Source organism: Chanos chanos, chromosome 7 (assembly GCF_902362185.1).
Source record: "Chanos chanos chromosome 7, fChaCha1.1, whole genome shotgun sequence".
Taxonomy (NCBI): domain Eukaryota; kingdom Metazoa; phylum Chordata; class Actinopteri; order Gonorynchiformes; family Chanidae; genus Chanos; species Chanos chanos.
The window spans coordinates 38728739-38748738 of NC_044501.1; the positions used below are offsets into that span (position 1 = coordinate 38728739).

The 20000-nt window shown below is 45.0% G+C and overlaps 2 protein-coding genes across 3 annotated transcripts in view; one reads left to right on the forward strand and one right to left on the reverse strand.

The window, feature by feature from the left end:
• The window catches only part of tesk1b (testis associated actin remodelling kinase 1b), a 16829-nt gene extending 13354 nt beyond the window's left edge, over positions 1-3475 (forward strand). The window contains exons 7-11 of the mRNA XM_030780113.1: positions 1-17; positions 1022-1108; positions 1244-1349; positions 2052-2494; positions 2816-3475. The exon at positions 1-17 is cut by the window's left edge and continues 67 nt beyond it. Coding sequence (XP_030635973.1) covers positions 1-17; positions 1022-1108; positions 1244-1349; positions 2052-2494; positions 2816-3361 — 1199 coding nt within the window. The 3' untranslated portion in view covers positions 3362-3475. The remainder of the gene's footprint in view (positions 18-1021; positions 1109-1243; positions 1350-2051; positions 2495-2815) is intronic.
• A 9442-nt stretch (positions 3476-12917) lies between these two features.
• Positions 12918-20000, reverse strand: part of pik3c3 (phosphatidylinositol 3-kinase, catalytic subunit type 3) — a 13467-nt gene continuing 6384 nt past the window's right edge. Inside the window, exons 10-25 of one of the 2 annotated variants that reach the window (XM_030779705.1) lie at positions 19979-20000; positions 19623-19759; positions 18492-18570; positions 18043-18107; positions 17817-17922; positions 17064-17180; positions 16772-16903; positions 16519-16647; positions 16312-16381; positions 15600-15664; positions 15280-15364; positions 14661-14735; positions 14175-14343; positions 13599-13689; positions 13369-13494; positions 12918-13172 (exon numbers count right to left, since the gene is read on the reverse strand). The exon at positions 19979-20000 is cut by the window's right edge and continues 164 nt beyond it. In XM_030779705.1, coding sequence (XP_030635565.1) covers positions 13158-13172; positions 13369-13494; positions 13599-13689; positions 14175-14343; positions 14661-14735; positions 15280-15364; positions 15600-15664; positions 16312-16381; positions 16519-16647; positions 16772-16903; positions 17064-17180; positions 17817-17922; positions 18043-18107; positions 18492-18570; positions 19623-19759; positions 19979-20000 — 1483 coding nt within the window. In that variant the 3' untranslated portion in view covers positions 12918-13157. Of the gene's footprint in view, positions 13173-13368; positions 13495-13598; positions 13690-14174; positions 14344-14660; positions 14736-15279; positions 15365-15599; positions 15665-16311; positions 16382-16518; positions 16648-16771; positions 16904-17063; positions 17181-17816; positions 17923-18042; positions 18111-18491; positions 18571-19622; positions 19760-19978 lie in introns of both variants that reach the window. The other variant, XM_030779703.1, reaches the window with a different exon arrangement.

Here is a 20000-nt window from a genome sequence, read left to right on the forward strand (position 1 = left end):
TCCTTCCTCGCACTGAGGTAAAATAAGGCTGAGTCAGTTTTTTTTTTTAATGAGAACTACAGATGGGGCTCATATTTATTGCTGTCTTTTTTTGGTAATAACGCTTTTATGATAAGAAGCTTTGTCCAAACTTTCCTTTCTTGGTGTCACTGAGCAGAGAGAGCATGTGACTCACAGTTTATGATGTCACCAAAAAATAAGCTTGCACAAATATGTGTCATTATTCAGGCATACCTCTGTCAGTGAATGTGTGTGTGTGTGTGTGTGTGTGTGTGATTATGTAAAGTGCTTGATAGAGTGTTTTATGGAGTGTTTTACTGGTGCCTTATCTGACTGGCTCTTCTCTAAACCAATGCGTCCATTGTATGCGTCCGGCAATGAGCTGATGTTCTCAGCCAATCATGTTTACTTATTCCCCCGCACTTTGTGAACTGGGTTGAAGTGCAAAGACACAGATAATCAGATATCTCTCGACGAATTGCGGTTAGCCTTTTTTCTGGATCAAAGGGAGGAAGGCCATGAAGGGCTTAAATAGTGTAATTTCTCCCTGTCGTATCATGACTGATCGCTGGATGGACAATGTGTAATACGTGGAATGGAGTCCAGCTGTGTTATCTGATAAACTGTCATTCTTGTGTCAAGCTTGCCAAATATGCCCTGTTTGAAAATGTTTATGGACGGAAAGCATAGGTTATATTGCTCTGTTACAGATTACGTAGTTAACCATACAGGTGTGTACATGTGCACAACACACACACACACACACACACACACACACACACAAAATCATTATATAGTTGTTTCATCTGAACAGTTCATGATTCATTATGCCCCCTGGTGGACTCTTGTGGAGGTACAGACTCATGTTTATCAGCCATTTAGCTCCATAAAACGCTGTTGCTCCAGGTGTGTATTTTGGGGTTGTCAACTTTCACTTCCATATTGCCGAGATTCTAAAGAGGTGTAGTCATTGAGCCATTGCTCTGTGATTGACTGGTCGTGTCTGCTGCTCTGTGCACAGGACTTTGGTCTTGATGTGGAGGCTTTCCGGCAAATGGTGGGCGACTGCCCTCCCGCTTTCTTCAACTTGGCCATCGTCTGCTGCAGTGTAAGACACACACACACACACACACACACACACGCATGCAACGTGACAGTGACTCTCTCATACATACATATACTCTCCTTCTTCTACGCATCTGTCCATTTTGTAATACACACTCTCTCTCTCTCTGTCTTCCAGATGAGGCCAGAGGATCGTCCAGCGTTTTCAGATGTGGTGGCAGAGCTGGAGAAGAGAGAAAAAGAGAGGATTGAGAAAGAGAGGGAACAGGAGTCTGCAGTGAGGGGTAATTCACAAAAAACAAAACAAAACAAAACAAAAAAAAAACGTTCCAGAGAACATCCATTTCAAAGAATTTGTGTTACATAATATCACTAAATGATTATGATGCGATACAGCGAATAACAGAACTCGCGCACGCAGGGGTTCCGACTTCGCGTGTAATAAATCACATTGCTTTGCCTCAAAGCCAATCAGATTTATAGTTCTAGGCTTGTGAGTAACTGTGTAAGCTGTAGGTTTTATTGCTCTAGATTAGTCAGACATGGGAGGGGAAAAAGGAGGCGATGCAGGGGATCTCTAAGGAGGTCAGGAGCACCTGGAGGCTTCGGTGAAAGCAGGGGGGTAGGAGGGTGGGGGCCCTCAATGTAATTAGAAGTGGGGGAGGGGGGGTGTGAAGGTTGGCAGAGGATCAGAGGTTTAGTGTGGTGGTTTTTTGAGCTCACATCCCCCCGGGCTGAGTGATGCAGGGGACCCGACCCCACTGTGAGAACACAGACATGCACTGTCACCCCCCCCCCCCCCCAGGCCTGAGATTACCTGAGTACCATGGAATGTCCTTGGTTAGATGAGAGAAAAACTAACAGATGTTCTCCTCCTCTCCTCTCCTCTCCTCTTTTTCTTTTGTTTTCGCTGTACATTGATGCTCCTACCTTTTTCTGACTGTCTGTCTCACACTCTCATTTTCTGTCTCTCTCTCTCCACCCAGGCGCTGTCTCTCCAAGCATTCCTCCTTTGCGAAGACAGTCTCTCGGTGTCCTCGGTGACCCCCGCCTGTGCCGCAGTAAATCAGACGTTCTCCCCCCTCCCCCTGCCGCCCCCGCCAACCAGACCACGCCCGCGCGAGTCAACCCTTTCTCTCAACGAGAGGACCTGAAAGGGGGCAGGATCAAACTGTTCGACACGCCCAGCAAATCCGTCATTTCCCTCACCTTCACCCTGCCCCCTCCTCCCAACGCCCGCGACCACCCGCCCTGCGAGAAGATACCTCTTCGCCTCCACCGCCGCTGCCAATCGCTGCCCTGCACTCCCGAGATCATCCAATCGCTGCACAGTCGCGAGAGGAACGAGCCAGACACGCGCGAGCACAGCGGTAAAGAAACGCTCGTGAACGATGAGACGGATGCTAGCGGCAGGACCAATCCATCCGGCGTGGGTCGTACGGACGTTTGCGTAAATACGGCCGCGGACGACGAAACTGGCTCGCGTTGTCAGAACACGACAGAGACGCACGCTCAACATGTGACGGACAAACATGACGAGCAGTCTCCGCGCGCGCGCAGTCCGAACGTCGCGGAAATCGAGAACGTTAGCGTGACAGACGTACACTTGGACATCGTGGATGCGTTTGACCAGAACATTCTGGAAACGAGGGACATCTCAACAGACGCGCACACGGACGACGAGACGCGTCCGGGGACGAGGGAAGAGGGGACGGAGGCGCAGGGAGTCGACTGGGCGGCACCGGAGGAGACGGGCGAGGAGGAGGAGGAAGATGCGGACGAGGAGACGAAGGAGGTGGAGATTCTGGCTGATGACTCAGGCTTGCCCCTGGATCTCGAGCTGTTTTCTCTGGACAGAGTGACTGAGGAGAGTCTGGCTGAGCCCATGGACTGCACGGACTCGCCCAGTACACCAGATGGCGCTGTCCCCTCTCTGGAAAAACCTTTCTCTAATGGCTGGAGCCCTCCCATCTCTAACGGGCCCCCTTCTTTGCCCCCCCTGCCCCATCTGGATAACAACAACACCCCGGCGGTCGTCAGCAGGCCCCTGGGGTGGAGCACCAACGGGTATCACACCGCGGGGACCCTGACCCCGCCGCAGGAGACCGACGAGGTCATTTCCTGTCCCGGCTGCTGTTTGGCGGGACTGAGTTTTCCCTCGGTGTGCGTGCGAGCCCCTCAACGGAACCCTTACAAAAACTTGAACGGGGACTCGGCCACCCGGGGGCTCCTGTGCCGCGCCCAGCCCCCCTCCCCCTCCGAACCTGCCGTCGCCTTGCCCGGCACACGGACCTAAACCAGGACAGAGCGCTGGAAAGCTCTGTTTGTGAGACTCCCCAAGGATATCTCTGCCTTTAAATACTACTGGTAGAACTGTGTGCGTGTGTGTGAGCGTGTGTGTGAGCGTGTGTGTGAGCGCGCGTGCGTGCATGCGTGTGTGTGCGTGTGTGTGCGCGCATGTTTGTGTGCGCGTGCATGCATGTGTGTGTGATAATGTGTGCGCACGCGTGTGTGTGTGCGTGCGTGCATGCGTGTGTGTGATAGTGTGTGCGCGCGCGCATGTGCGCTCGTCACTGTAAACTAGTGTGAATATGGAGAAACTGCACGAACCCGAGAGGTGGGTAGAACTGAGGCATCGGAGCCAGTGGAAACTTCTGTTCAGTCCCTCCTACAGACCACCCCATTGGTCCCTCACCTTGGGGCCCCACCCACTTTGGGGTTAAGCGACGAATGATGTCATGGCGTCCGTGTTGATATGATTTATTCTGATGATGTTCATTTTTATACTACAGTTGATCTTGTAGTCAGCTATACAATGAAAAATTGCTGCTCCTTGGCATGAAATAAGGCTGTGTAAATGAGGTGTGTGTGTGTGTGTGTGTGTGTGTGTGTTTTGAGACAGATGCAATACTGTTCCTATAACTTATTTCACTTTCTGTTCTGTCTCTGTTCCTCTAGGCTGTTTGATATAGCACTTCAACAGTGACTATTATTGTTGTTAATCGTATCTGAAACTTCATGGATAATGCTTACTTTAAGAGGAAAAAAAAACCTGTTCAGATGGATTATTTTATTAATGGCATTAAATAAAAAACATTGAATGACCAACATGGATGAAAACAATTATTGTGCAGCTTCAATTTTTTACAGAAAACAACACCAGCGTGTGCTGTTCATTCTTTCTCTTTCTCTCTCCAGCTCTCTCTCCAGTTACCTCCCCCATCCATCCGTGCATGCACACACACACTTGCTTCTTTTTATTTTTTTTTTACCTGCCTCTCAGTCAGTCCCTGAGTTTAGACACGATATGTGCACCCTCTGTGTTTTTGTGGCTTTATGCAGGGGCCTACCCTGTCACACAGCATCTGTGGTAGTAGCCGTGTCATAAATCTCTCTCTCTCTCTCTCTCTCTCTCTCTCTCTCTCTCTCTCAGTTTAGGTGAGCGTCCCCTTTCTCAGTCTCATGTTCTGTGGTAAAGTTAAGGAAATAATCAGATATCTCCAACACCCCAGAGGGCAGTTATGTCCCCAGTTCTAATAGCTTCTCGGTCTTAAATGTACTTATTTACTGTGTATTTATTATATTTACTTAATACTTTTAAATTCTCTTTACCTTCGCACTGAAAAGTAAATATCTGTTTCGTCATGCAGCAGTTAACCATTGCAATCTTTAGATTTCTGCTTCAACGTGAGATTCGATGGGTAATTTGTTGGGGTTTGCTCAAAACAGGTGAGAATTTTCACAAGTCTATCTGTGTCTGTCTTATTTGGTTTCACTCTGTTTATTTAGTTTTTTCCTCCCAATCGCTAGCTGTCCTTCTACGTTAGTTTTTGTAGCCATCTCTAATGCGTTTGTTATCCGTTGTCTAGTGTGTGGGACTCATTTTCCTGTGTGTGTGTGTGTGTGTGTGTGTGTGTGTCAGTGCCAGGCTCGTTGGCGTTCAGCTGTAAACCCAAAGTGACATTACTAGATTTAAGATGCCACCTGCGGTGGGAATGCCACAGTGCTTTCCCCAACTCTACATACACCGTCCAAACTATGGGGTGAGTCTCAAGGGAAGTATGTGTGTGTGTGTGTGTGTGTGTGTTTGGGCACATGGGCATGTAATTGCGCGTACAATCTTAAGTTCACTCCGACGTCCACAGTAAGTAAATGACTTGGGAGTTTCCACAGTTCAAATTTGTACTTTTTGAAAATTTTTGTTAAATGCAGTTAAGCGATGAACCATGAACAGGTCTCGTCAAATGAGAAAAGAACAACGTGAGAAAACGCGTCGACATTTGAGAGAGAGGTGCAGAGTGAGGGAGAAAGCAATTAGGCAAGAGAAAACAAGCGTCATAGCTATGAGAAATGAAACTGGAGTGGTTTTTGTTTAAAAAGAAAAAAGCCACGATTGAATCCCGGTTCATAAACCGCATTAACACGCGACGACCTGCTCGCCTGTTACTATATCCGTTTTCATTTACAGGTGAGTGTTGTTTTGCAATGTAATGAGTTTTACTCAAGTTTATAAAGTTTCCCCTTTTTCATTTTTGAAGATCTAAAAGAAAAACTGTTCAGTTTACCATCTTAAGTTGAAAAAAACACATCTGAGGATTTCTGTTTACCATCTGAAGTAAAACACATCTTAATGATTTCTGTCTATCCAGGCCTATGTGGGACTTTAAAATGTTATGAACTCTACAAACTTTCTAAAGTTTTTCTAATGTGTGAGGCCATAACTCTTTGGATAACAATCATACATGTTTCAAGACTTAAGGCTGTGTGTGTTTGTTTGTATGCGTGCATGTGCGTGCGTGCGTGTGTGTATGTGTGCGTGCGCACTTGCACACGTGTGTGTGTGTGTGTGTGTGTGTGTGTGTGTGTGTGTGTGTGTGTGTGTGTGTGCGTGCGTATATGTGCTGCAGAGCTTCAGAGTGGGAGGACATCCCGGGTTGCGTAAGGATCTCCACTGACTCCTGTGACTTGTCACACGTCTTCAAAGATTTTGATCAGCACAACTTGATCCGCGTGAGCCTCAATACAGGAGGGAAGGAACACTGGAGCGAGACTGTCCTCTGTAACCTAAACAGCCGTCAGTACCAACCTGCCAATGAACGCTTGTATAAATGTCTAGTTGTCTCTCTGAATTTTTTGTCCAACCATGTACAACACCTACACCTCTGTAGGTGTTGCTCAGTTCATATCCAACCAGGGAACCTCTGATTTGGTGATTTATGTAGAGGCAACACAATACAAGTTGATCTAGGAAAAAAAAAAAAACCTGAATGCCTTGCTTTTATCATATTATTTGTTTGTTGTACATATAGCAATATGATCCTAGTATGGGGCTTTCTTGTGGAAATACTTCTTCTTAGTTCAAAGGAAAATGGCATTTTAATGTGGTGGTAAGCTGGCAGAGGTGCTGTCCCTCACAGAAAACAAACAAACAAACAGACAAAATGGATTCTAGCGGTTAGGACAATCTTTAATCAAAAAGGAAACACACAGTCATTTGCAAACGGTGATCAGTTTGGATATGATTACATTTCTGTCTCTTCCTGTCTCTGCAGCCGGTGTTGTCTTCAGCGCTCCTGCTCTAAGTGTTTCCGTGGTACGGCAGACCATGATCGCGGAAGTGAGGTTCCCCTGTGGTCCGAGGGTAGCCTGCGACGAAAACGACAACGTTTGTTGCCCAGTGACCGAATTCTATCCCGTTTCCGCCGCCGTCACCCTCTACAGCAAACACAACTCTTCGGATATCCAGGCACTGTGACTTTCATTTCTTTCTCCAGTGCCGACTGTTTCTTAACCACTGTCCTGGAAACCGCTGGACAAGTATATTTTTCTCAATTCCAACGTAAAATCCGATTAATGGGCTTCTTATAGAACTCCGCTGGACCAGATGCGTTTGTAGAGGGTTTGGAATAAAAAAGATAGACTGTACAAGGCCTACAGGATTGAGGATGGGATACGCTGCCCTTAGTAGAACATAAAAGCTTTCACAAATGTATCTGTCTTTCCATCTGTCCATCTGTCTATGACCAGTCCCTCATGCTTATGTTTTGTTCTTGGAATATATTAATTCGCGCTTCTGTTCCGTAGTTGTATGTCTTGTATGTAGTTGCCACACCTTTTTCGAATGGGTTGAGATACAAAGACTTTTTGACTTGTACATCATGTGCGTCGGATGTAACATTGGATGATTGTCTAACTCTCTCATCTCCTGATTCAGGTTGGCACTAAGGATGCTGAGTTTGAAAAAGCAGTCAAGTTTGACTTTTGGAACCTCGCGCCTGGACAGGAATACTGTGTCGTGGCCAACTACACCTTTTCACAACTTTCTTCACCTCACTGTGTCCGGATATCAGCTCCAAACTCAGACGGTAAGTGGACTCCACCACCTCAGCACTGACGAAATACTGAAAAAAAACCAAACAAACCCATTTTGATTGGTTCAGTAGAGCTCTGTTTTATAGTACTACTCAGTAGGACAGAGCGTGAACTTTGGACAGGATGGTGCTCTTTGATTTGTAACAACGATTAATATTTGCTTGCAGGTGTGTTTGCACTTTTGGGAGACTTGAAGGAGACCCACCTTCCGCTGTATCTCGTGCTTTTTGTCCCTGTCGTTGTTTTGTGCGTCCTGCTGGTTAAACTTAAGTGGTCGTCTGAGATCCGACTCCCGCTGATACTGGTAACGCAGTCTCTCTCAGTCCACCAACTGTAAACTGTGTTAGTGATGAGGAAGTACAACAGATTCAGTTCATTAACGGCTAAACGACTACAGAACAGTGAGAAATCCAGTAAAGCAGACCTACGACGTCTTTGAGTTATTTAAGGGGACTGTAACAGTCAAGCATCTCCATGTAAGAGCACTGATCTGGGATCAGCTGATTAGATCCATTGAATTGAATTTGTTAGGGTTGTGAAGGGCCGACTGATAAATGTGATATCCGTGCTGTGCATCGCTGGTTTATGATGAGAGTTGAACTGTACGAGTTTGTCTCAAGCTTATCGTTTGCCCATCCTGTGTGTTTGACACGTAGGAGACGCTGAAGTTAGAGGAGTCTCAACGCGGGGATCATTCCAAGGCCATGTTTCCGCAGACGCCCGAAGAAGAAGACAGTCTTTCCTTCGTATCTCTGCACAGCTTTGTCTTCGACCGCACGACTTTGGACCAGGAGCATGGGTACTACGGCAGCCCGGCTCTGGGTGACTCAACCCTAGATGACCCCGTCTGCGCTGAGGAGAACGGAAGCAGTGAGGGGATCCCCGAGGGTCAGGACAATGGAGGCGGTCTTCTTCCCCCTCCGTCCCTGTCAGATCTTGTCCTGGAGGTCCAGGAAAGACCACCAGACCCGGGCCAGTGTCCCTCGGGGCCTCTGCTTGCCCCGGATACCTCACGTATCCTCCTTAGCACTGTCAGATTTGGGCGCTCTGAGGATGAGACGGAATGGTGCCACTACGCTGTAGAGGACGTTCTAAAACCCCCTTCACTGATACACCAGGCTGATGGTTGTCATGGCGACTAACAAGAGAACTTGGACAGACAGGACACGTTATAGACCTTTGTTGCGGATGGTCACGTGACTGCTTTGCCGGTAACTTTTGAAGGTTACTGACGTACACATAAGCAAAAAAAAAAAAAAATCAGATCTGTAAGAGCAAGCAGATCCTCGTTACTGACTGTCGAGTTTTCGTGTTGGATGTTTGGAGGAGAAAGAGCTTGTAATTCTCACTTCTGACGCTAGAGGGTCACGTCTTTTTTGTGACTGCAAGGATGCTGTGTAAAGTCTCCTAAGACAATGTGTTTAAAAAAGAGTATATGTTCTTATAGATATGGAAAGATGCTCTGTTGATTCGGACAGTCGTTGGTGTGACCCAGGAGAGCGCTGCGTTATGGGTTCCGTTATGTGTCATATGGACTCGGCATAGAGTGAATAGAGTATTATAGTCTATAACGTACTGTGCATAAACGAGTTATCCCCCCTGGATTGCTGCTGACTCACTGTTGCCCCATCTCATCCCTCGTTCTCCATGGACCGTGGCTTTCATGTAATCCTGCTCCTGCCTTCTGCTGAAACTGCAGTTTGATTGGAACATCCATAAAAATGCGCTCCGTGGGCAGTGTGAGGCGTCGGTTTCTGGGAAATTCTTGAATTCTGGGCTGTTCCCAACTCGGGAGCGTGTCTTTCATTTTCATATAGAGATGGTTGTGTTTTTGGATTCATCTCAGTCATAAGAACTGCACAAACATGCTCTGAGTTTTGTAAATCACAGAAACATTTCAGTGACCCTTCGACCAATGAATCCAATAGAAGAAAGTAGGATTGTATTTAAAGGCGGTTTGTTGAGTTAGTTTGATTTCCGCTCCATTTAGATAAATTTATTCACTGGAAATATAACTCACGATGAACCTGACTTTACGTCATTAGTTGGGCGCGAGGGGCATGACTTTGATGGTTAGCGTTATTTTTCCAACACTTCAGCCACGCGTCGAAATCGATCGTTTTCTTACCATTTCACTCGGTGAGAAAAGTCAAAAATGATATGTACTAGAGTTGCCCACATTTTAAAATGTCAAGTTTCACGTTGACCAAGCCGCAGCAGAAGAGCGCGAGGCACACGAATGGAAAACAAGTGCGGTAGCTCGCGTTCTGCTTTGATAACACCACAGACCGGAAAATAGCCCGCTCCACGCTTAACGCGAATAACAACTGTTTGTTTCGTTTACACATTCAAGGTTGTTTTGTCCTTGCGTTGAATAAAAATTATTTATAGTTGAAGAGTGACATGCATTTGATCAGTTAAGATGTGGGAGTGCAATGTTTTTTTCTTAAAAAAAATAAACGTATTCTGTACCATACCAATAACCGTAACTGTCGGACTGCTGCCCTTATGTGTTGACCTTATGGTTTTCTGATTATAATTATTAAATAGGGTACTGTCGAACAGGTTGCGTTTTGGTACTTGTTTTTCTTTGTTTTCACCTTGATAGAATGTTCAAACTGGCAAGTTTGGACATCAACACCATCTTCACAAAAAAGAATAAGCAACCTGGGCTATTTTAATTCATTTCATGTCCAAAGCTGCTTATCCTAATTAGGTGGCCTATTTTAAGTTGAAATGAATTCAGCAAATGTTGAGTAGTTGGGTAAAGTGTAGGCCTACCACATGCGTAGTGGACCACCACTATTTTGTTTTGATTACACAGAGTGTTTTCTGGTAAAGTGGGACATTTTTGTACCCCCCCCCCCCCCCCCAAAAAAACGTAGGCCTATTGTGGGAGAGAATTCTCAGTCTGGGCGAGATATGGCTAAGATTCTAAGCAGACTGTTCACTTACTCTCAAAATAAATAATCAAATTCTAGAGATTGGACTCAGTGCAGCATACAACAAATGGAGCCGGTCCAGGGAGTGGCTAAAGCAACCTACACAAAGCACCGATTTTTTAATACATATTCTTATCGGTTCCCCCAAAAAAGGACATGCATCGCCTCGGCTCTCTTTATTTTGTGTTGGCCATTTGGCTTAGTCCGTTTTCCTCAGAGTTAAAAAGAAAAATGTAAGATTACAAGTTGCAGTATTTTTGAAATGGTTGCTTGTAAAAAGCAAAATACATTCAAACATATATAGGCCTACACTCAACGAAAATATGAACGCAACACTTTTAGTTTCGCTCCCGTTTTTCACTAGTTGAAGTAAAAGATGCAAGCTTTCTTCTTTGCAAACAAAAGGCTTATCTCCCTCGGATTTTGTTCTCGGTTGCTCTGGTCAACATTCCTGCTGTTAGCGTGCCAACAGCACGCTCCCTCAAAATTAGTGACATCTGTGGTATGTGACATTGCGCTGTGTGATAAAACTGCGCATTTTCGAGCGGCCCTTTATTGAGACCCGCCCAAGGCGCACCTGTGCAATAATAATCATGCTGTTTAATCGGCATCTTGATATGCCACAGTTGTTAGGTGGATGGAGTATCTTGGCAGAGGTGAAGTGCTCACTAACACGAATTTTAACAAATTTGTGAACAACATTTGAGAGAAATAAGCCATTTGTGTGCATAGAAGAAATCTTAGATCTGTAAAATGGGAGCGAAAACAAAAGTGTTGCGTTTATATTTTTGTTGAGTGTATATAAATTGATCGAGTGGCCTCTCCCTCACACACTGTGGCAGGTCAGGTCGCGCATATATATATATATATATATATATATATATATATATATATTTTTTTTTAAGAGTGAAGTCGCTTCTTTTGGGCATGTTTCCATAGACCTGGTTGCTTGTTTCTCTCGCGAGATCTGGCAACGCTGGTGAGACATTGTTTTAGAATAAGGCTGGCATTCTGACAATTATCATGTAACAGTTTAACTTTTAATCTTAAAATCAATTCATACTGGTAATGTCTGAAAACGTAATGAAGATTAGTATATATTCTTGTCAGATTTTATGAAAAACAGATTTATAGTACTGTCCTAGTCAACCTGACAGTGATGGAATGCTCATGTGCTCGACTATCACGCCAAGGAATGACAGTAATAAAACAATAACCTCATGATCAGTTATGCCGGCACCAGCGACAGAAGTTTTCTGGGGGTTTTTTACGCTAAATGCTTGTTATCACGTTTAAACGTATTCTTTTCTCACTGTGCTTCTCTGAGATCTTACATCCGTAGGCCTAATAATCTGCACGGACCAGGGTTTGGTCCAAGTTTCCCGTTCACTCTTGTTATGTTTAACGCAGATGAGTTACCGAATATGTCACATTTTTACATGGGATGTGAAAATGATCAGATTACTGCTAAATGTAATAAAATAAAAACAAATATTATCCTTTTAAAATCACACTGTACGGTGAGTATAGTAAAAGTACACGTATTGAGGCCTGTGCCCCCCCACCCCCCGTTATTTTACTAATGTTAACATTCAAACAGTTTTAGCGCGTTTGCAATATGTTATTAAATATTGGTAACTGAGAATTTCTGTTCACGTTGTAGGTTCACTGAATGTTAGAAGTCCCAACTTCTACGTTGTTTCATGGCAAACACCAAAACAATTCTTTGACTATAGTTTTAGATGGTTTTATGTCTGTATTCATATATAGGCCTATTGTTTGGAGGGATGATATTTTCTCAAACTGAGGTAAAATGTGGTCGTCTAACCTACCTTTTCTTGTACTATCTGCTTGACTCGCTTTGCTTACTGTTCTGCAGTTGTTAACAATAATTTAGTTATAACGTTGCAGTAAAATAGCCCAATCCAGCAGTAAAAGAATACGTAATGGTTTAGTTGAGTTTATCAAAGTATTTATGTACTGTGAGAGACTGACTCACCTGCCGGCAATTTGCCGGCGAACCACACAAGTTTTCCCTCGGGACCCCTACATCTTCACAGGGTGTTTTACATAAGGGCATATGTGGAAAAAAATGACTAATATTTCACTTGTATTGCTGGATAGACCATGTAAAGAAAGATTTAGCGCAAACACAGGGACAGATGTGTCTCGTGAAAAAGCGAAGAGACTTTAGTCCAGTTAAGCTGCGGAAATTTCAACAGGCGCGCGTTGGGTATACATTGTCGGGCTAAAAATCTCTTTTATTCACATCAAAGTTGATGTAAATCTACAAAATGACAATACGTCACACAGCGAGTCAGCGTCAATGTTCAGAGACTCGGATCGTAACTGCAGATTGGTGACATTGCTCGAGGATGCCACGTTGCCGCACGTGTATCTCACATGAAAACAAAGAAACTCAAGAGTCCGCATCCTGCACAACATCTGCAAGTTGGCTTTTTTTTTTTAATTTGGCCATCATTTGTACATAAACAGTTTAATACATTTTATATTATATATATATATTATATACAAATACAATTTTTAAGCATCCATGGTTTTGTGTTTGCATTGCAACTTCAAATTTGGCAGTGCATACGTATGTCATCTCTGCGGTGTTTTCTTGGCATTTCACCACTGCCCCCCACCCTGCCCCTCTTTTTCTCTCTCTCTCTCTCTCTCTCTCTCTCTCTCTCACAGGTGTACTACTACATAGCTACGATAGTGGCTGTCCGTGTTTTCATCTTCATCTGAATTCCGGCCTCCATCATATGTTGTTCATCTCCTCCAGTACTGCAGAGAATAAAGATAAACAAACGAAACCCGTTAGCTTTTTGCGCAGCAGTTAATCAGCCTGTACAACTCACCGGAAAAGAAGAAAAAAAAGCTAAAATCATTTAGCGTTTTTTTTTTTTTTTTTTTTTTTAGCAATTATATATAATGCACAGACAAAACAGAACTTGGGGCCTCATTCATCCTGTACACATACCTGAGCGAACTTGTGTATCTGTTCAACCACGGCAGCAAACAGGGCTCCCACGCTCTCGTCAATCAAACTCTGCATGTAGTGCACCGCCTCCTCGTCCGACAGGTCCAATCGGAACTTATCCTGCACCTAGAGGAGGGAGGAGTTAAGATAAAGATAAAGCTATTGTGATGCAAATATAGAAAGCACTCGAGAGCCCGTCGTGCACTGTTACTGCATACAAAGGCACATACCTTTTTAACAGTTTTATCAGGTTCCAGTGCAATGTCAGGGATGTTGGCGTCCACCATCAGAGAGAACAAATTCAAGATGAGGTTGGAATACCTTTGTAAAAACAGAAACAAATAACAACAACAACAAAAAAAATCAACATATTCAGCTTCTGTTCCCGTCACAGCACAGGTATTTGCACATGCAAATGTGTATGCATGCATGTACGTGTGGATGCGAGTGTGTGTGTGTGTGTGTGAGTGTGTATGCGTGTGTGTATGTATGCATGCATGTACGTGTGGATGCGAGTGTGTGTGTGTATGCGTATATGTGTGGATGCGTGTGTGTGTGTGTGTACGTGTGTGCATGTGTATATGTGTACATGTGTGTGTGTGTGTGTGTGTGTATATGTGTGCGTATGTGTGTGGATGCGCGCGCGTGTGTGTGTGTGCGCGCATGCGTGTATGTGTGTGTGGATGCGTGTGTGTGTGTGTGTGTGGATGCGTGTGTGTGTGTGTATGTATGCATGCATGTACGTGTGGATGCGAGTGTGTGTGTGTATGCGTATATGTGTGGATGCGTGTGTGTGTGTGTGTTACCTGCGCAGGTGCAGGAAGGCGGTGTAACATTGTTTCCTGAACTCCTGGTACTGCTCACTCTGCATCCCTCCCATTCCTTCCACCATCTCTTTACTCAGTTTCATTGGAGGAGGCAGAGGCTTGGGGTCCCGCCCCAAAATATAACCAAAATCCACATGGAACAGCTTCCCTGAGGTACAAAGGATAAGACAGAGACCAACTCTGAACATTTATTATGAATTATAAGACCAAGGGTATTTGCCCTGTGTGAACTGGATGTAGAAACACAACCTAAATTCTTAAAAAAAAAAAAAAAAAAGAATTGAACATTACGCAGTAAAAGGGACTGATTGTTTAACTGAAGAGAATTAAAGACAGAGACCTAGTAACATGCTTTACTGTTTAACCTTATTAATACTACATTACTACATAAGAATCAGGTCAAAAGATTTTTCAGGTGAGCATGAGTGATGTCTTTTATTTGTTTTTTTTTTGGTAAAAACGCACCTGTTTTGGTGAGTAGCAGGTTGTCCAGGTGTCTGTCCCCAACACCCAGGATGTAGGTGATGACACAATAACCCGCTGTTAAAACACACACACACACACACACACACACACACACACACACACATAAATGATGGACCAGAAAATATGATAAAAGCTGAAATCTGACCCTATTCCTAGAGCAGTTTTTTTTGTGCATGTCAAATGTACTAAATAAAGCGGTTATGTGAACATAAGGACAGAAGGTGACGCAAGGTAAAATAACATATCGTGTGTAAGGACACAAACCCATTCCAGTCCATACCCTAACACACTCACTCAAACACAGCTCAGTCAAACACAGCTCAGCCAAACACAGCTCAGCCAAACACAGCTCAGCCAAACACAGCTCAGCCAAACACAGCTCAGCCAAACACAGCTCACTCAAACACAGCTCACTCAAACACAGCTCACTCAAACACAGCTCAGTCAAACACAGCTCAGTCAAACACAGCTCACTCAAACACAGCTCACTCAAACACAGCTCACTCAAACACAGCTCACTCAAACACAGCTCACTCAAACACAGCTCACTCAAACACAGCTCACTCAAACACAGCTCACTCAAACACAGCTCACTCACCGCAGCTCTTTACATACGTGTCCATAACCTCTGGGCTGATTCCATAGGGGCCTTTGTCACTGGGAGCGTGCTTCCGGAAGAAACTCTGTCGACAGGAAGCAGACGGTCGGCTGAGTCGAGGTAAATTCACACTGAATGTGCGTGACAGTTGAGAGCTTCCCGTGCTGAAGACGGTCGAGTGAAAGCGACTCTCACGTAAAACTCATTCAGTCGACGAGATGCAACACTGCTACTGACTCGATAAACAACTTTAAAACGTGTCATTACTGAGCAGAACTTGAGATGTTAACTGTAGAGGACAAACTGATTGCTTCTTATACCTGTATGTTGCCTTCAGTAGCTAGAACCTCTGCTACCGGGACAGACTGGACAAATTGCATAAAGCCTACAGAAAAAACACACACACACACACACACACAGTGTTGTATTATCAGTTATATAAGCATTTAACACTTAGGTATTACAATTTAGGCTGAAGCTAATTCATAAGCGTTGATTGGACGTCATTTAGCTGCGTGCGACCGGGTCTCATTCTCTTGGCCTGACAGATGATGTTACTGTGTGTATCCAAGCACTGCGTGTAAACCACACTAAAACTGCGTCAGAGAGCACCAGCGTGGTGTAGTGGAAAATGACATGGCACCATGTCTCTAAGGTTGTTGAGTTCAAAGCTCAGCCATCTCTCCTGGCTGGGCTGGTCGTCTGGAGAACAGAACTAGTGACGCTCCGGAGACCCAGCCAGGCCGGATATTCTCCTGTCACCGCACTCCCAGCGTTGACGGGTTTCTGCACACTTAGCTGGGTGTGAGTACAGGGACATCCTTTGGGCCTCGGCACAACTTAAGTTCCCGTGTAAACTGCACGGTGAGAAGCGATGATTGACTCTGCAGTATTACTACAGTCACAAAATAAGCCCTCACCCAAGCGGTGTCTGGTTTGTTTGTTTGTTTGTTTGTGTTAGTAGCCTTTCACTGCACATGTGTGGTGAGCATTCAGCTGGGAGACAGCGTTACGTAAGAGCGCGTTTCTCACCGTGTTTTGTGCTGGTGGCCAGAACTTTATACGGAGTCAACTTCAGGTCGAGATTCTCTTTCCGCAATAACTGCGCGAGATAAGAAGAATTGGCAGGCGTAATCAGATTAGACATGACCGATCGGTGACATCATCTGTGGAATGTTCATGTCTCAGACTGTCTCTGAGTTTAATGATTGATTGTGTGTGTGTGTGTGTGTTAGAGACCTTGTCCATCAGGGAGATGATCTGTAGAATAAGCTGATCCTGTCTCAGATCATCTCCGTGTTTAAAGATGACGGGATACAGCCCTCCGTCCTCTGTCTTAAAAATCAGCTTAGCAGGCATCAGGGCGCTCTGTACAAACACACAACCACATTTTCACTTTTCTTCTTTAAGCTGGATGGATGGATGGATGGATGGATGTGTGAAGAGATGAAGACTGGATAAAGAGGGAGAGATGAACGATGGGTTTGCGTACCTTGAAGAGCGTGGCCGTGTCGGGGATGATGCCGCGGATCCTGACCTGCGGCTCCAGGGGGAGGGGGATCGGCTCGATCTCGGCAAGGTTCACCTTCTCGTTATCGGCCAACAGAGCCTGCAGACGCTCCGTCTACGAGACACACACACACACACGCACACAACAGAGTCACACACCGGCCAGAACTGCTGTTGAGCGTGTCTACCTCAGTGTGGGCCAGAGTTCATAAATGAATTAACGTGAATCTTGTTAGACAGTAGAGGTATCCCTGCGTGGTGAATGTGCGTTGTACCTTTTTCTTGCGGTTTCCGCTCTCCCGCTGAACAGCCTTCATCAGCTGAACCAGCCTGTCCACAAACGTCTGCTGGGCAGCCAGGAGAGAGCGCATCACTCTCACACTCTTATCACCCTGAAAACGAGAGAGAGAGAGAGAGAGAGAGAGAGAAAGAGTGAAAGAAAGATAGGTGAGAGGAACAGAAAGAGGAGAGTATAATATCTGATTTATTCCGTTTTTGACGGCTGTAGACTAAAACTTCTTCCACCTTGTATAGACTGCAGACACATTAGACCGTGCTTTCTGCTGTCTGTTATGTACAGGTATAATAAAGGTGTGGTGTTACCTTTAGCAGGGCCTGGCTGAATCTGCTTTCTGCTGTCTGTTATGTACAGGTATAATAAAGGTGTGGTGTTACCTTTAGCAGGGCCTGGCTGAATCTGCTGTCTGTTATGTACAGGTGTAATAAAGGAGTGGTGTCACCTTTAGCAGGGCCTGGCTGAATCTGCTTTCTGCTGTCTGCTATGTACAGGTGTAATAAAGGTGTGGTGTTACCTTTAGCAGGGCCTGGCTGAATCTGCTTTCTGCTGTCTGCTATGTACAGGTGTAATAAAGGTGTGGTGTTACCTTTAGCAGGGCCTGGCTGAATCTGCTTTCTGCTGTCTGTTATGTACAGGTATAATAAAGGTGTGGTGTTACCTTTAGCAGGGCCTGGCTGAATCTGCTTTCTGCTGTCTGCTATGTACAGGTGTAATAAAGGTGTGGTGTTACCTTTAGCAGGGCCTGGCTGAATCTCCTCATTACGTTCAGGTACATGTCATGAGTCTTGGGGTCTCTCTGCTGTGTGTCCTGGTCCTCACACTCCACTATCACATACCTGCATAGGCAATGTATCACACACACACATGCACACACACACATACACACACTTACTGGGTCCATATTTTATATTTACAACAGACGCTTTTTAAATATCCGGTAGAAATCCAGTGTTTACCAGTATAGATAGTTGGCCAGTGTAGAGTTCTTGCAGGCCCGCGATATTAGGAAGGTGCACAGGTCCTGCTGAGGGGTACATATTGAAAAAAAAAAAAACAAAACAAAAAAAAAAAAACAACAATATTAAAACACCTTCTTCATCGTCGTTGCCATCACCATCACTGCCTTCCCTGTTCCCCTCCCTCTTTCTTCCCTCTTCCCCTCCCTCTTTCTTCCCTCTTCCCCTCCCTCTTCCCCTCCCTCTTTCTTCCCTCTTCCCCTCCCTCTTCCCCTCCCTCTTTCTTCCCTCTTCCCCTCCCTCTTTCTTACCTCTTCCCCTCCCTCTTTCTTACCTCTTCCCCTCCCTCTTTCCTCCCTCTTTCTTCCCTCTTCCCCTCCCTCTTTCTTCCCTCTTCCCCTCCCTCTTCCCCTCCCTCTTTCTTCCCTCTTCCCCTCCCTCTTTCTTACCTCCAGGTTCTCTCCATCCGTCCCCTCCTTTCCTTTCTGTGTACTGGGAGCAGCTACCGAAACGGACGTCATCTGAGAACTGAAAAGAGAGTTCGAGTGAATATGTTGGGGGGGGGGGGGGGGGTTGTGTGTCTGCGTTCAGTCACTCAGTGTTTCGCGGATACCCCTCCGAGTCCTCCGGAACATGGACCAAAAAAAAAAAGGAGTAAAATCATTTCTTTGATGGAAGAATTAGGTAGAATTATTGAGGTGCTTACAGCAGAGAGGGTTTTTGTGGGTGGATTCAAAGCCATTTGAAGGTTTGAGTCATTGCGTAGATTCACTCACTGTAGTTACAGTTTCTACCTATCATCATACAATGAAGACGTTCAAAAATATCTTTTTATATCATGTTTAAGTGTCCTACAACAAAAAAAAGTAAAAAAAAAAAAAAAAAAAAAAAGTAAAAAAAAAAAGGCTATAATTTTCTACGCGGCGAGTAAACAGTAAACCCCACGGAACGCGTGCGACGACTGGTTTGACTTTATCTGAGGGCCAACACTTCCCGGGGGGGCGAAAGACCGACAAGCCAGAAACTCTTTTCCCTCCGTTGCGGCTGGAAACTAAAACACGGAATCTGACTAAACTAGCATGATTAAGAAACTTCAAAATTAATTTATGAGCGGAAAGCAAAAAAACCAAGGGAATTTTTTTTTTTTTTTTTAAACCCAGCTCTGACTGCCCATCATTTTAAAAACTGGCATGGAAAAATACAACCAGTTGAGCAGAGTTTAAGCTCCCCCCCCAGTTAAATCTCTCCTTCCAACTTCCCAGTAAGTATTCCTGTCCTTCTAACGTGCTGTGTATGTATGATGCAGATTAATTTGTTTGATGCAACATCTCTATTTGTAAAACGTCTTCTATTTCTCAATAAAACCCTTTTTTAAATTTTTTTTTAACTGATAAACTGAACTGAATCAATACACTGAAACCACGTTCTTCTCACTCTGCCAGAAGAGCACAGCGATACAGATAAAACAAAAGAAACACAAGAAGGCTTAGTTTGTAGAGAAGGTCTTGGGTTAAAATAAGCTATGTGGGGGGGGGGGGGGGGGGGGGGGATGCAAAGTGTCGTGTTGGGACCCGTCTGACCTGTCCAGGTCTCCCAGTGCCGAGCTCTCTCCCAGTCCGCTCTCTCTCTTACTGCTGGGCTCCAGACCCCCCTGAATGTCGTTAAAGTTCTCGTACTTCAGAGCCTGGACCAGCTGTAAGAGATACATCAGCAAATCCTGTAGGGGAAGGGGGAAAACACAGAGGTTTGTGTTGAGTGCCTGTGTGTGTGTAGCTGCTTTTTTTTTAACACCAGGTAGTAAGTTTGTTGCGTTTTTTTTTCTTTATCACAGTAGAATTCAAGGGAGACTGTTTCAAGTGACTTTCACGCATAGTGCTAACTAACACATTCACACACACGCGCACACACACACACACGCGCGCGCACGCGCGCAGACCTCATCGTCGGCCTGCTGGAGT